Raw genomic sequence first — 17,339 nt, 5'->3', positions numbered from 1 at the left:
AGGCAGTACCACCTAAGGTATGTCAACTTTTTGCTGCTGTCTGTTGGTTTAACAAATGACGTAAGAGAGTGCCCCATTAGTTTGAAGACTCCCACTTCACCTGCAATTTTCGATAAGCTGATTGGTCAACATACGTACAGACAATTCACAAGCAGTAACACTCCAATCCAAGAATCACCAGGCAAGTCTTGACAAAATCAGCACCTTGCCTTAATGCTTTATGTCAATTAGTTTCAATGAATTAAAGGTAACCAGAATGCTGTGGCGTGTACTGCCTCATCAGGTGTACCAGCAGCTCTGGTTAGGTTGGTTAGACCGGTTATCATTTAATATACCTATGCCATTATCACCTCATCAGCACTGTATTGTTGACGTATGGTTATATCAACAAAAAACTGAAATGATAAAAGTCAAAGATACATCTTAATGAAGAACAGTATTAGAGGAAAAGCTCTATCTTGGCCAGTCTGTTTCCACAGCGTACCGCACTGAACCACCGCAACACCGTAAGTTTCCTTTCTAGTCAATGCGCTCCACCTACTGTACTATTGTGGAAAAAATCATGTGCTGCAAGCTAACTAGACTACACATATACTTTAATAGATAGAAACATTGATGCCGTGGCTATTTTAGGATATTTACTTAGTGAAAATAGGAAGCAGGTGGAAGCCAGCACACACTATATCAAAAGCAGATGCACAAAAAAGCAAAGCAGCTGAGTGATTACAAAGCAACAACAAAAAATCGACTTGCCTCAAAGCCAAGTAGTAACAAGCTGGAAAACGAAGCATCACTTGTTGACCTTAAATGCTTGGCAAAAAGGGCATGTGTCACCTAGGAAGTGGTAGGGTGTGTGTCACCTAGGAAGTGGTAGGGTGTGTGTCACCTAGGAAGTGGTAGGGTGTGTGTCACCTAGGAAGTGATAGGGTGTGTGTCACCTAGGAAGTGATAGGGCGTGTGTCACCTAGGAAGTGGTAGGGTGTGTGTCACCTAGGAAGTGGTAGGGTGTGTGTCACCTAGGAAGTGATAGGGTGTGTGTCACCTAGGAAGTGGTAGGGCGTGTGTCACCTAGGAAGTGGTAGGGTGTGTGTCACCTAGGAAGTGGTAGGGCGTGTGTCACCCAGGAAGTGGTAGGGCATGTGTCACCTAGGAAGCGGTAGGGCGTGTAACTTAGGAAGCGGTAGGGCGTGTCACTTAGGAAGAGGTAGGGAGTGTCACCTAGGAAGCGGTAGGGCGTGTCATTTAGGAAGATGTAGGGCGTGTCACTTATGAAGCGGTAGGGCGTGTCATTTAGGAAGCAGTAGGGCGTGTCACTTAGGAAGCGGTAGGGCGTGTCATTTAGGAAGCGGTAGGGCGTGTCATTTAGGAAGCGGTAGGGCGTGTCACTTAGGAAGAGGTAGGGAGTGTCACCTAGGAAGATGTAGGGCGTGTCACTTAGGAAGAGGTAGGGCGTGTCACTTAGGAAGAGGTAGGGCGTGTCATTTAGGAAGCGGTAGGGCGTGTCACTTAGGAAGCGGTAGGGAGTGTCACTTAGGAAGATGTAGGGCGTGTCACTTAGGAAGAGGTAGGGCATGTCATTTAGGAAGCGGTAGGGTGTGTGTCACCTAGGAAGTGGTAGGGCGTGTGTCACCCAGGAAGTGGTAGGGCATGTGTCACCTAGGAAGTGGTAGGGCGTGTGTCACCTAGGAAGCGGTAGGGCGTGTAACTTAGGAAGCGGTAGGGCGTGTCACTTAGGAAGAGGTAGGGAGTGTCACCTAGGAAGCGGTAGGGCGTGTCATTTAGGAAGATGTAGGGCGTGTCACTTATGAAGCGGTAGGGCGTGTCATTTAGGAAGCAGTAGGGCGTGTCACTTAGGAAGCGGTAGGGCGTGTCACTTAGGAAGCGGTAGGGCGTGTCATTTAGGAAGCGGTAGGGCGTGTCATTTAGGAAGCGGTAGGGCGTGTCACTTAGGAAGAGGTAGGGCGTGTCACTTAGGAAGAGGTAGGGCGTGTCACTTAGGAAGAGGTAGGGCGTGTCATTTAGGAAGCGGTAGGGCGTGTCACTTAGGAAGCGGTAGGGAGTGTCACTTAGGAAGATGTAGGGCGTGTCACTTAGGAAGAGGTAGGGCATGTCATTTAGGAAGCGGTAGGGCGTGTCACTTAGGAAGCGGTAGGGAGTGTCACCTAGGAAGATGTAGGGCGTGTCACTTAGGAAGAGGTAGGGCGTGTCATTTAGGAAGCGGTAGGGCGTGTCATTTAGGAAGCGGTAGGGCGTGTCATTTAGGAAGCGGTAGGGCGTGTCACTTAGGAAGCGGTAGGGCATGTGTCACCTACCTGTAAGGGTGGTGAGGAAGCGATGCATGTGGGTGGAGTAGTTGTTCCTGATGCTCTCGGGCCAGGCGGTGCTGAGGGTGACCTGAGGGGCGTGCACGCCATTCATCATCCTCAGCAGGCTCTCGGTGGCATTGCCCCGGACTGTGCCAAACTGCACTGCACTCTCAAATGTCTCCTCATGGATCAGACTGCCCTCTGTGCGGATGAAGAAAGCCAGCTGGTCCACCACCTGTGGGAGAAGAGGACCACAGTGGAACACAACAAACACAGGCTTGCAGTGTGTTGTTATCAGCACACTTCCTATAATTCTAATGAATTAAATAAATCAATGGGGAGAGGAGGGGAAATACCAGACCAGGGTTGTAGGGATACGGTAAAGAAGAGGAGAAGAGTCGGGCAAGAGCGGGTTAGACATCTTAAGAGGAAACACATTAGCAAAAGATATCAAAATACATAATTAAATTCTGCCTTCTCTGATTGTCCTTTGTGTGGTCGTGAAAGGAGGAAACTAGGTGCCGTAGTGCTGTCTGAAAACGTAGACATTTTTATTAATTCCTCCGGGTCGCATTTTGACGGTATTCAGGGACATCATTATCTCAATCTACAAAGCTGTTATCTTTTGCAATAATATTACTATAATAATATGCCTCGGACAAGGAAGGCGCCTATCTCCACCTTGTTTGAACCCTGTGTGCGCAGAGGGCTGGAGTTGGGACTGGAGAACGGCAAGTAAGGTCTCTAGTGTTGGATGTCTGCAGATGTTACTGCCCTATGGACTGTGGTCAACAGCAGTGTCCTATCTGCGGCTCGGGGCAGTCGTTACCTGAGATGATATGGCGTACTCCACCCGGAGGCCAGCGTAAGGGTCTGAGTAGACCACCAGAGTCCTGATGGAGCTGTCCAGGACGAACCTATCCAGGGTCTTCTCATTGTCTTCTGACCACGTCAGCTCAGATATGCCCGTCAGAGCCACGCGGTTTTTAAACAGCGCCCTCTGGGATAGAGCAGAAGGTAATAACGGACAGGTGAATGTATCCAACCGGTGAATCAACCAATCAGATGTATTCACAGAGCCCATTTTACATCAACAGTTGTCAAAGAGATACAGTAATATGCCGCAATTCAACCTCCATTTGTGTATGGAGAGGGCAGGGAAAGAAGAGCTATCCTACCCCTCAATATCTGTTATTATTAGCCAGATCATTCCTAGTCCTATTACTATGCAAATAGATACAGGGCTGTGGTGCTCTGTTGTCTTCGGATGTAGAATATGTTAGCAGGCAGACTGTGTAGCACACCGAAGCAAAACCACATACTGTAGCTCAACATCCACCCACCCGATCATGTCCGCACAGACTGCCGACCCCACAGGGTTAACCAGTGCTGGGTGCCGGTGCCATCGTATACCAGGTCTGTGGCGTTTGTGGGTCTGTGGCGTTTGTGGGTCTGTGTGCGAGTGTGTGTGTGTGTCTGTGTGTGCATGCACGCTGCTGTAGTCTTCACCGAGCTTCAGAAAGGTAATTTTTATTTGAATAATTCAACAGGTGAGGGACAGCGGCAGCGCAGGTTCACTGACCAGCCACTCCGTTATCACCTCCTCCTGGTCTCCACATTTAGACCATGGAGTACTGGGCCCTGGAGTCACAATCTGCCTTTTTACAGTTTCCTCCTAGTTTTTTTGTGTGTGTTTAAATAAGCTGAAATGGAGACAGAGTGTAATGTGATCCCATCATTTGTAAGTCTGACGGTAGTGCATTGTATCTGACAAGCTATTTTATTTCCAGTTGACAGGACTTCTTCTACAGGGAAACACAATGATGTTTATACCAGGCCTATGGTATACGTATCCACTTCTTCATTGGTCACAGGCGTTCCAAGGCTGATTCCCTCTTGGCTCTCCTCTGTTAAACACACACACACACACACACAAAGAAAACATTAAGCGTAGATAATTGCAGCAACAGACAAAGATCTTCATAGTTACTTATTCACTGCATTGTCAAGATAATCTATTCCATTCTATTTTCTGTAATTCTGACGGTGGGGGGGGTTCCTGTACTTTCCACAATGGTTAAGAGTTCAGTGCTGGTTTAATATAATTATACTGAGTGCCACTGGATGCTACAGTAAGAAGCAACAAAAAAGTCCAGCCCCCGGAGAGCTGATGTGCAGGACTACATATGTCAAACGTCTACCCTTGTAATAACTTAATTACATCATTTAGACATTCTGGATTAAAGTATCTGTGGTAAAAAAAAAAAAAAAAAAAGAGAATGTATTTCATGCCTTGTCATTATAGTAACCTTTTGGCAACCGAATCAAAGAAAGTCTAAATAGCTAATTGAGTCATTTAGAGCATTTGAGCTATGCAGAAAACCAAGCTGAGTGATGTCAGTCCCAGGGCAAGGTGGGCTGGGCCGTGACATGTTCAGCCGAGCACAACCTTTTCAGTTGGATGGAAATAGCTGTTTTAAATCTACAACATCCAAAGCGCTGCCATCAACCTACGACCTCGTTGAAATATGGAGCGAGTTCAGTATCAAGCCAACAAAAATTGGTTTGACAATGTGTGACAATGACAGGCATTGTAGGACAAAACAGACTGGCGCTAAGGTTTGGCTTGGGTTCTTTACCTCCAGGCTGTGTTTTCAGGTCTTCAGGCTGGGTGTCCCCAGAAGCTTGGGTGGTGCTCTGGTCGTTGCCCATTTTGCTTACTTTCGAGCTGGAGCTCTTGGACTTGCCTGAGGACTTGTCTGACCGGGGTGTCTCTGGGTCTGCCATTTGCAGATCTTTGTAGTCAGCTGGAGAGGAAGGGAGAGTAAAGGAGGGGTAAAATGGACTGAGTGAAGTCGAATCAACCAAGCCTTTATTGTCCCCTCCAATTCCCCACCATGGGAACGCTTATTCCCTAGGACTGGTGGCCCAGGCAGAAAATTATTGCAAGCTTGTGCGAGACAGCTGGCTAGAGGAAATACCTCAAAAAAATAATTATAAAACATAAAAGTGAACAGGTTCATGAACTATGTATCTATCTCGGATATCCACTCTTTGGTCTAGCCAGCCACCTCACTTGTCAAAGCCGGCAGGGGGACCCTGTCTTTATTAAAACTTTGATTCAGTTCCCGAGTTGTCAGTTTCTAAGGACTGCATGTAATAAAGGAGACAGGTTATTGAGGAAAGGAGAGAAAGAGAGTAATAAAAAGAAAGTTAGCAGAAAACCCTTTGAAATACACCCTCCCTTTAGATTAGAGATAGGAGGCAGCAGGTAAATTGACAGTGATCAATAACATTAATATAGGCTGAAGAACAAAACAGTCTGCTACAGGCACAGATTAACTAGTTGCTAAAGGGGAAGTTAACCCATTTTTACATGTGGTCTTATTTTCATTCTTTACGTACTTGCAGGTCACCCAAACTGTTCTCACATACCTTGTTTGTTACAGAGAAAGAAGGTTGTTACATCAGCATAACCCCCTGCAATAGATTAATAGAATGCGTCCCAAAAAATGTGTTTAAGCATTAAAAATCCTTCAAACCAATATTACATAAGAATCTTATATTTTATCATGTATTTACAGTCAATTTCATACTGCTCCATGTTAGAATGATGCTGTTTAGAACAACACAAAAATACAAACATGGTCATATGAATTATAAAAACATTCAATCAAAAGACATCATCAAGCATACGATTCTGGTGTAATATGAATTGGTTTGAACTATTTTGGAGTGTGTTATAACATTTATGCTGTTGCATTGCAGTAATCCGCAAGTGGTGATTTTTCTCTCTAAATAATCAAAATATATTTTGGAGGATAAGCTATAGGAACAGATGAAAAGGGGAAATGCCAAAGTTTTAGACCTACCCCTTTAACTACGTTAGCTAAAGTGGGTTTGAATGTCAAACACAGTGGATAATTGCAAGTAGTGGTTCTCAAACTTCTTCAGAAACCGTATGTACTACGTACATATACATAATATGCCCAGCGTACTGTGGCCTACTGTTGCGTACTGTACCACCTTAAGAACCCCCTCCTGCCCTGTGCGTTTTACCAGTCAGTATGGTCTCGTGAGTCTTCTATACTGCAACCCCTGTACTGCGGATAGGTCGAGTACCAGGTGTCCAAGTACCACCAGTGGTCCTACTGGTTGGTAACCACTGGACCGGAGGATAGACCACAGCATTTTGAAGTTAACAAAATGCTGTTGCAACAACTGCAAGCATACAGCCACATCTTACATCGTCCCTGCTGCTTTGCGGCAGTAAGTGACGTGACCGATACACACTTTTTATAGCTTCAGTAATACCAGCTAGCTTGTTCGGATGGCTTAACCTCAAACGTGGTCAATTTAAAATGTATTTATTTTGCCCATTAAACTGTAAAGTGTAATTAGCCTTAACGTTAGCTAACCTTACCTTTCGTCAGTTAAAAGCTGGTGGTGGTGTCCTCCACGTTTTTGTTATTTAACAATGTATGACAACTACACGAATACTGTTTACATTTTAATGTCTAAAACCACAAACGTCAGATATAAATTGGTGTGATAAATACTTTTTTAAGTATTCTTATTAACTAACTGATCAGAAACTAACGTTTTATTCTCAGTGTTGAGGTCCCTTCTCTCGTGCTGCTTCGTAGAGGTGTGCTTGTAGACGTCTCCATAGGAACGGCGCACGGGAGGGGGTAGTTTGCTTGCACCCTTTAGTCTGGTTTCATTCGCGCCTCACGAGAAGGTACCTAAAACAGTACAATAACGTGTTCATGCCCCAAATTGCTAATAATGGCTTCTTGTCAATTGATTAAATATAAATTTTATTTGGGAATAAGGTTGTGAAAAAATATGTTTGATTTGTGTCATGGATTACTTTACACTGGTAGAAGCAGATATATACAAAACCTATATAATACCATATAACATTGCTTTCATTACCAAAAAGTCTAGAAAGATCCTGCATTGGCGGCAGGGAATGTGTGCACAGTGCCATGTTGGAGTGTGCGTAAACAAGTGTCAATACATTATTTTAAATTGTCCATTGACAACGAAAGGTCAACCAAGTAAGTTCTCATTTATAAAAAATTAATATCAGATTTATTTTTTGCACATATTCAACATTACATTTACCTTGGAAGAAAACACAATTGTAAATGGTATATAATTTAAAAAAAGCTTTGAATGAGCATCTGACACACTGCCTGAGGATGGCTAGGCTTAGTAACCACTGAATTTGTTTTATGAATGTTAAACTGGAGAGGACATGTCCAACGTAAACACTTAACTACTGTAAAAAATAAATAAAAAAGGGCCATGGATTTTTTTTTTTGTATCTTGCTACTCATTGAAAATAACTAAATGCGTCATGTATCTAGCTATGCCTATTCTGTCTCCCATCCTCTGTTGCATGATGTAGGGACAGAGGGGCTTTTTGGAGAGAAAATAACAAACTGTAGCCTACATAGAGACCTCTCAAATGTCAAGAGGCTGAAATAACTTTAAAACACGTCTATTTTCTAGTCCAACAAATCTGTCTTTCACTTTCCACATTTTACCCTATCTCAAGCTTTTAAAAGGGACAGGGCGAAAATGGACGGGCACCTGTAAGATTCCTATCTATCCGTTGACCCTAGAGGATCACACAGCCATAGTGAGCCACTTGCCTTTTACTAAAGGGTAAGTACTGCGTCTGGGATTCCTCTCGACAGAGAGATGGAGAGTGCACTCTTTCCACCCTCTCTCATGCATCAGACATGGGCACAGTCAGCTCCGAGCCGAACCCTGAAAAAAGGCCAGCAAGGGAGATGGAAGTTCACGGCCCGCTGTTAATAATATTTTATTTCAAAACCACAGATTAAACTTAAAATTCCCTGAACCACTTCATAGGGCGGAAACTGTGTTGGAAGCTTTTGGCTGTGATAATGTCACTCAACGTCTAGCCCCCATAATGCATTCAACTCAATTACCTGTCTATTCCACAGACAGTCTGGTATCTACAAACTAGGCTGTGCCCTGCGGCCGCACTCTCCCACACACGCTCACGCGCTGGTTTCATGCAGCAATCTAAATGGGGACATCAAAATGGATTTCCCCTTAAATAAATACTTTACTAATTCAAGGTGTACACTACGCCATTTTCAAGTCCTTACATTGCCGAGAACCCCATATGTACCCCATCGCTTTTCCTGTAGCTTTTTGTCAGGTCAACAAAGGGTTTCCACAAAATGCCACGCGAAACGCTCCCTTGTGAAAATTACGCAATGATTTAATTATACTGTTAAATGTTGCTATGATGAGCTGTAGCTCAAAGCAACCTAAAACTTCAGACATACACTCTTGCCATGTAGACTAAAAATATCTAACAAATACATTTGGAATTTAACAACATTACTTGGGAACTTCAAAGCTGTACCAATCAGTTTCACAATTTAACCAGTGCCAGGGCATTCTAGACTAGTACTTGCCATTGCTCCTGCTGGAGTCTACACAGTCTTTATACACTTTGTGTGATGCAATACCATCATCTCATTGGCTTCTCTAGCGAGCCCTCATTGGTAATTTACCAATCATTCTTTCAAAACTGGTTGTTGCACATCTCCCAAGGTTGTAGATTATTGCTAGTGGATACTAGGGTTGAAGCCCTTAGGCCCAATCCAGTATTAGGCCCCTGAGGCAGAATAAAAATATATTTTATTTAGATTTCTTTTACTGCAGCCTACAGTTAGGAGGTTGGGAATTTCCACAGCACCCAAGCCAAATACAAAACATCACAATTGTAGCATTCTGACCATAGACAAACAATGTAATCCATATAAGGTTTTGCCTCTAAAAGGGCTGCGGAAACAATTTTGCTATTAAAGTTATGGCTGCCAGTCATGACCTGAATGGGAACTGCCATTTAGGGACCATCTAAGGATTATATTTCAATGGTCGGTTGATGTTGTTATTTGGTCCTAATCCTAACCCTAACATTAAACCCAAAAACCTAACCGTAAATCTAACAATAAACGTTACCCCATTTTTAACATTTACCCAAGGCAGGCCAAAAATTACCTTTTTCAGAATTTCCCTACTTGACGAATTGTTTTGGTTTAACCACAGTTTGGACACATTTTGGTCCCTATTTATATAGTAAAAAATGTACACACACAGGAGAGAGACAGTGATCTGTTTAGTCTACTGCATACTGAAAAACCCACACAAAACACTACTTTTCTTGAGTGCAGTGTCTATATTGACCTTTATGAAGCCTAGCACCAGAGGAGAAAATGATACAGCTCTATATACATTTAAAATATATTTACAACAGTGTCTGTATTACACTCAAGTGTCCAGAGATGCATCTCAGAAAGAGACAAAATACTCTCCTTTGGTAGAGTCTAAATTCCTCTTCTGTGTTTTTAGGTTGAACAGTTCCTTGGGTGTGCGTCAACCTCTCCCTGTTAGCTGCTTTTGAACTAAATAGAAAGTGAAGGTGAGTCGGCAGGAGCCCTGTTGCTAGAATGAACACAAGCATTTATGTACACACACCGAGACACACAAACACACGAGGCTCATCAGCCTTCTGTCAATGAATCCTTGCATTTACCCTAGTACCGCCCTTGACACCTCATACCCTGAACGTTACTGCCACAGGAGAGTTTGCACATCTCGCACACAGCAAGAGCAACAGCATCATAGCACACAAAACATTCACCCGGCTTATCTTTGGAATACGGCAGGATGTAGGGACAGGTTTTTCCTTGATGTGGTTGGAGACTGATCAACAAAAACTCAGGCCGTGGATTGCGTGCTCAGGGGAATCTCTGGGAGTCTCTAGACTAAACTATTTTATTTTAGGATTAATCATTCTATAGCTACATTACGGCTGTTACAACTGCTATTACAACTGCTATTAGACAATAAGACTCGCACGATTAGCACAACAGGATTGTCTCTGGGAAGCGGCAAAGTCATCGAATCTAACAGGACACACCGCACGACATTTACAGATTTACCCCCCAAGAAACGTTTCCATTTTGGTCCCAAACATTGCCAGCCCAGCAGAAGTAATAATGCCATCTGGATGTCTGAGCGACTAAAGCACCAAGACATCCATTGGAATCAGCAGAAAAACAACAGGCTAAAAGTTTTGAATAATACATGCCTACACAGACACGTTCTTTTTTTAGGATTAATGGGAAGGAGCGACTTTTTTTTTCATTCATTTGTGCGTTTTATTTCTTAATAATTCATTTGTGGAGGGAAAAGGACATATTTCCTTTTGCTTGTTTCGTAGCCTTCGGGACAAGACGTTTTTTTGGCGCATGTTTCGGGGAGAAGCCGCGGCTGTAGATGTTAGGGGAGGCTCCAGGTCCTCGTTGGCCCTCTTCAGACTGCAATTTGTCTAGACTGAAAACTCAATATCTTGACGTGCGTTCTAGTCTCTAAATCCAGTTTCATACACCTCCGAGTCTCCAGACAAGCCAATCTATTTTAGTTTGAGAGGGAAGTATTAAAAAAAGCAGCGCTCCGTCTATATCACCACTGACTGCTGTCAAGAGGGGGGGGGACAGTTGTCTCAACTCTATTGGCTTTACTATGTCTCTGTGCGCTCAATTATGTGCCCTATCATCTGTGAATGCGGGTGAGAGGATTGAGAAATGCACTGCGAGGTTGAGAAATAACAGCTTTATTGACTAGGTAAATAAGGGTCTGTCTCACCGAAATCGTTGACCAAAACAAAAGGCGGCTAATGCAATGGAGAAATGTCCACTCAATCACTTCTAGAATAGGCATTTCTCAGCAGTTGATTGTGTTCATGCACCGTTCTGATACATCTAAAAGCAATTAGGGAAGCGTGACATTGATAGGCAATAATAACAGAATTAGCAGCCACGAAGTCACAGGTCGGGTGCCAAAGATCAGAGACAAGTTTGTAAGTGACAACACCGAGACCCTGGCCTCCATTGATCCCTGATGGAATTAAAAGATTAAAAGGTTCCAGGTCGCTACGTGATGTTGACAGCGGTTCTGACTCATTAGTGACATTAGCATCAAGCCGGGGCCCGTCAATAACTACTCGGCTGAGTGATTGCTCTTCTCAAGAGACACAGACAAACGCACACGGACAGACAGAGAAAAAAAAACAAAAAAAAAACACGCACACACACTCATAGCTATTACAGTCACACGAGACAATCATTTGTTCGCGCCCAGGAGACCGGTGGAGGGGCTGAAGCCGGCTTATCGGGCCCGCAGACGGCACCCTTCGTCTGCCGGCCACGCCACCTCGTCTGCCTGCCTCCGCCAGCGGCCTGGTTTGACACAGCGTTTCAGGTGTCTTCAAGTCCGTCGGCTGGGCCGAGATGGGTGAGTCAGAATGTTAGCTTGTGTTGACTCGCTCACCAGTGCCAGGTGAGGAAAATTGTCTGTCTCCCCGTTTGGACCAGTCTCTCTATGTTAGCGTTTTCAATATTTCTGTCAACTATAGTAATCTGTTGTATTTTTTATTCATGTGTGCCTTAAGAGCCAGACAGGGTGTGCGAGCACGCCACTGTCACAGTGGGACTCGTGGGGTGTCAATGTCAGTTTTAAGACGTGACAGCCAGCTGGTCTCTGCCTGATCACAGGTCAAAGTGAGTGGCATTGTCAGTCTCAATAGGCCAGTCCGTCAGCCAAAAAAACACAAAATCTGACTGTCTGCTACTTTTGGGAATGTATGTCAGTAAGAAAGCAGACAGAGAGAGAGGGAGAGAGAGAGTGGGAGAGAGACCATAAGTCTGTGAGGGAAATGATTGTCAGTCCAAATGGCTACAGCATGTGTGTCTGTGAGTGCAAAAAGAGATTTGGCGTCTGAACTGAGAAACCACTGGTTATATACCCTTGTGGCGGTCCCACTAGAGCTCATCGTGCAGGGCGGGCCCCGCGGCCTGATCCAGGGCTCCCATCATCATGCAGGGCGGGCCCCGTGGCCAGATCCAGGGCTCCCATCAGTCGCAAGGCCCCAGCGGTGTCGTGCCTCACCGAGACAATGGAAGAGTGGTCGGCGAAGAACCGCTCGGGATTTCCCACCTCCTGGCCCTCCACCTCGCCCTCCCCCTGGTCCACGGCCCCTAGAGGGCCCCGGAGAAATCAGCGGTCTTCTGTTGCCAGGCACCGGTCAGACCAACGCAGACGGCTGTTCTGCATCCTGCGTAAACAAGAGAAAGACAGTCACTGCTTTCATGGACAGACACAAACTCAATTACTGTAAATTCCCCAACCGCAACCTCTTCGTTCTCCTCAAGTACACATCCCACGTCCGGAAACATGAGCGCATGGCGTCTGCCTCCCGCGCTGCTTAGATATGCAATCAAAGAGATCCAAACAGTGACGGAGGGGAACAGATTTGAAAATGTCCTAATGAAATGACATTCAGGGGGCGCGGAAAAAAGCATGCAAATCGTCAACACAAACAAACTAAACAGAACAAAATGTGGTCTGTCACTAAATATCTCCTCCCAAATACAATCAAGTCCTCTGACAGATGACCTTGTTGTGACGTGCCACTGAAAACTCGGTGTCAGGAGCTACTGCGTGCGTGCGTGGCAGTGGACCAGGAAGTGTCCCATGAATAATGTACGAGGGATGGTTCTACGCCCCGTGACCTCGCCACGCAGCTACCTCCTTTGTCGTCCCTTTGATATGAATTTCAACAGGAAGACACAGCACTGCTGCGGTGACAGCTAGTTTATACTCCCACACGCCACGGCAACGACCGCTCACACTTCACATGACAGGCTACCACAAGAGTACCGGGGGAGGCTGGGGGAGATAGGTAGCCCGAAGTGCTTAGGGGGAGGCAGAGGGCGGGTGTGGGTCAGAGAAGTGCTTGAGTGATGATGCTGTTTTCGTGCATTCTGGGTAAACTGTTGTGAATATGACCAGCTTTGTTTTGTAATAATTTGCTCATCCAGTCTTTTTACCTCTGATAGCTGAGGACCACTATATTAAGTACAAACTACTGGATATTGTTCACGAAAAGCTGACAAATGATGACTTGGTTGTTCTTAGGTTTTTAAGGTGGCTTTTCATTTCTCAGTGTTACAGCCTCCCAGACTCAATGAAAAGGAGGCTGTTCTAAATAAAGCTGAAGCGGGTTGGTTCTGAATAGCTTTGGGACCTTGTCAGTTTGTGTCACCTGTTTTAACATGGTACAAAAGGATTCTGTACTTCCATTTGGCACGTTGTGTCCCTGTTCGGTCCCCCCTTTCCTGTCCTCTCATGGCAGTCACCACACACACACACACACACACGACACACCTCCCCCTGCTCTCTAATGCACTTCTATTGTCCTCATCCATTATTCCTCCCTTCTTCCCCTCTTCCGCCGACCACCACTTCATCACTGTCTCACTCCGCTGCTCTGCCACCTCCCTGGCATACTCATCCCTCATCTGCCCCTCGCACCTCTATTTTATCCTCCTCTGTCTCGCTCCCTCCATTGCTCACTCACTCTTTTCACCCTCCTTGGCTCGTCCGTCTCTTTTTAGACGTGCGCTCTCTTGTATCACTCTCTCGTCCCAACCCATCTGCAATCATTTCAAGGTTCTCTGGTGTCTTATCTTCCAGTAAACAGAAACACACTTAAGCTTAGTGAGAGGTAAAGTTACTAACTTCACTTCTAGGACAAATGTTCTACACAATAAAGGAAAACAGCCTGTCTCTCAGCTTGCGCAGCACTGCATTGCAGGGCTGAGGCGTCCACTGCAGTCTTGGTTCAAGCCTTGACTGTGCCACTTGCTGTTTCACTTCACACACTCTGATATAACCAACTTTCCAGTTGGATGAGCAGTGTGAAAAGCAGCGGACTGGTGCAACATCTCAGGGGACGCATGTTGCGATCAATAACTCCCAAACCAGCCGAGTTGCTGTGATGAGACAAGGTCGTAAGAACATTTGAATACAAACAAATTTGGGGAAAAACTGGTCAAATTGGGGGCAGGCTAAAAAACCCAAAAAAGTCTTAATTAAACCTGTTTGTTCCACCTTGCCAACTCCTATGGTTAATATCAGCCAGTGATCAGGCTAACTCAACTTCTCCTCCTTCCAAGAAGCGTGTGATGTTCTGTTTGAGAGGGAGGAAGTCAGTTAGTCCTTGTTGGCCTGACCTTAAGCAGCTTGTTGCCACGGCAGCAGCTAACATGGTGTCTCACCACTGCTGCACTGTCACCAGAAATTACAGTCACACTGTGACACAGTGACATTAGCAGGCAATTTCTAACCTCCACTGTGACTCTGATATAAATAGAACATTTCTTCCTCCCTTGCTCCCCCTTTCAACTGCTCCTGACGTCCAATGGAATGCAAGCTCATTCATGTGCAGGACAAAAGCTCAGAGTTTAAAAATGTAATCGCCTCTGTCTTAGCATGGTTTAGAGGTCTGAGGTGACGGGTTCCTCAGGCAGGGCAAAGGAAGACAGGATATAGGGAGGTGTAGCACACAACAGCAGAACTGTGGCCTCCTGGGAGCTCAGCTGATTATCCTGTGCCCTTCCTGTACTCTACTGGACAAATCCCAGTCCTGTTCAAAAATGTAAAAGTACCCTCCTAAGGGGACATAATTTATAATGTGTCTTTGTTATAATAGTTTCTTCTCTGCTTTAGTTCAATATGCCTTTTGTTCAAAATGCCTTTTGTGACACATTCTGCACCCACATGTGTTTGAGAAGTCAAACAGGCAGTGATTAATATCAGATATTTCAACAACATTTAAAATGATGAATTAATACAGAAATATTTGCGGTGGAAATGTAAACTCTTTCAACGCTTAGAACCACCAATGAGCCTGGAAATCAACCACATTTTCTCTGACCAATATATATAAACTGATTACAGAAATATGGCAGTTGAAATGTTAGACCATTCTGATGATTATATGTCCAGTGGTTTTGGAATTTATTCAGACCCCTTCAATTTCCCAACATTTTGTTGTATCGACTGATTTTATAACTGATTTCTTTTTTTTAAATGTCATCAATCTACACACAATACCTCATAATGACAATTTTTGGAACAAAAAGAAATCTCTCATGTATATAAGTATTCAGACCCTTGGCCATTACACTTCAAACTGGGCTCAGACGCATCCTGTGTCTTGATTGTAGTCCACTTGTGTCCTATTCAATTGATTGGACATGATTTACAAAGGCACACACCAGTCGAAGGTCCCATACTTCACAATGTCCAAGGAACCCTTTGCAGGTCTTTGAGATCAATCAGGCCTTTATGGTAGATTGGCTAGACAGAAGCCACTCCTGAGTAAAAGGCATATGACATGCCGTCTGGAGTTTACCAAACGGCACTTAAAGGACTCATAAGGGAGCATACGGGAAAAACATACGATTTTGGTCTGATGAGACCAAAGAGAGAAAACAGAGTCTGTGTTTCAAAAAGTGTCCCTTCAACCTCCCGCATGTTTAACAATGTGCTCTTCTAAGAACACCTAAAAGAGCATACGGTCTAGTATCTGAAAACGCATAGCTCATAAAAACCATTACGTTTGAAAAATGTCTTGATTTGGAAGCATTTCTCTTCCCAGTAAAGAGTTTCTTGTTTCGCTCTGACCTTCGAATTAGCCTTTTATTCATCTCCCTTTCGGTGCCTGAGACAACAAATAACTAAATAATCTTTGTTAGCTACATTTAGCTAACATTGGCAAATAATGGGGACGTTACTCTAGAGAAAGTTAGCTAATGTTAACTACTTCAACTAGCTACCTTGCTTGCTAACATTTGCTACAGTCATCAGTGCAAAAAGATACACCTCTGCCATGAGGAATGACAAGGTTTTCCACCTGCCACAGTATTCTGCAGCAGAATCATGTGTTACTTGCGAATTAAGTTAGCTGAAGCTATTCTGTTCACATACTAGAGTTATGATGGTGTCTCATGCTGATTTGGGAACCATTCTATTCCTACAGTTGTTTTTAGGAAACCATAACTAAAATAAAATCTAACTACTCTTGACTCCAACCTGTTGAGTAATTGAGTATGGAAAGTGTATAAAACTCTACATTTTAAGGGCATTTATCGGATTGCTCACCATGGGTGAAATGCCAGACTGACAAGGTACTATTTAAAACCAGAGGTGGAAATGGCACTTGGATTTGAACCAGAAAGGCATTTATAATTTTTTTTACGCAAACATTATACCTTCTGAAACACTATACCTTCTTTACACATGCACTCCCCTAAATGCAGCATATGAGAAATATTTCATTGGAGGATTAGCCATTATCACAGTCTGTTAAAATTATTCACTAACACTGGTTTTACTTGCAGGTATACTTCAACAAATGGTTGTACTTCATATATTTCATTTGGATTATTGAACTTATGTAGTCATTTTACATTAAATACAACCACTGTAGGTTGTTGAGAAACTCATCATCATGTTTCTGGAAATTTCACTACACGTTTCTAGAAATACACTGCCATTCAAAAGTTTGGGATCACTTAGAAATGAAAACATATGTAAAAATGAGTTTGAACAGGAAATATAGCAAAATGAATAGGAAATATAGTAATTGACCAGGTTCGAAATAATTATTTTTTTATTGAAATAATAATTGTGTCCTTTAGTCAAAAAATCCTCCATTTACAGCAAGTACAGCCTTGCAGACCTTTGGGCATCTAGACGTCAATTTGTTCAGGTAATCTGAAAATGTTACCCCGTGTTTTCTAAAGCGCCTCCCACAGGTTGGATTGGCTTGATGGGCACTTACATACCATATGGTTAAGCTGCTCCCACAACAGCTCAGTAGGGTTGAGATCCGGTGACTGTGCTGGCCATTACATCCGGTGACTGTGCTGGCCATTACATTATAGACACAATACCAGTTGCCTGCTTCTTCCCATTATGCCAGTATGCACTGTTCTGTGAAGGGAGTAGTACATAGCATTGTACAAGATGTTAAATTTCTCAACTTGTCTAAAGAAGGCCAGTTTTACTGCTTCTTTCATCAGCACAACAGTTTGCAGCGGTGCTAACATACAGTAACTGCAAAAGGGT

At 44.0% G+C, this 17,339-nt stretch overlaps 1 protein-coding gene across 1 annotated transcript in view; it reads right to left on the bottom strand.

Annotated features, from left to right (window-relative positions):
- dnah2 (dynein, axonemal, heavy chain 2) overlaps nucleotides 1-6,954 on the bottom strand; it is a 170,146-nt gene extending 163,192 nt beyond the window's left edge. The window contains 5 exon segments of the mRNA XM_034290623.1: nucleotides 2,313-2,541; nucleotides 3,136-3,306; nucleotides 4,140-4,213; nucleotides 4,946-5,113; nucleotides 6,730-6,954. Coding sequence (XP_034146514.1) covers nucleotides 2,313-2,541; nucleotides 3,136-3,306; nucleotides 4,140-4,213; nucleotides 4,946-5,093 — 622 coding nt within the window. The 5' untranslated portion in view covers nucleotides 5,094-5,113; nucleotides 6,730-6,954.
- Between the last annotated feature and the right edge of the window lie 10,385 nt (nucleotides 6,955-17,339).

The sequence above is a fragment of the Esox lucius genome, chromosome 24 (assembly GCF_011004845.1).
Source record: "Esox lucius isolate fEsoLuc1 chromosome 24, fEsoLuc1.pri, whole genome shotgun sequence".
NCBI classification, from domain to species: Eukaryota; Metazoa; Chordata; class Actinopteri; order Esociformes; family Esocidae; genus Esox; species Esox lucius.
This window is presented reverse-complemented; position numbering and strand designations above follow the sequence as displayed.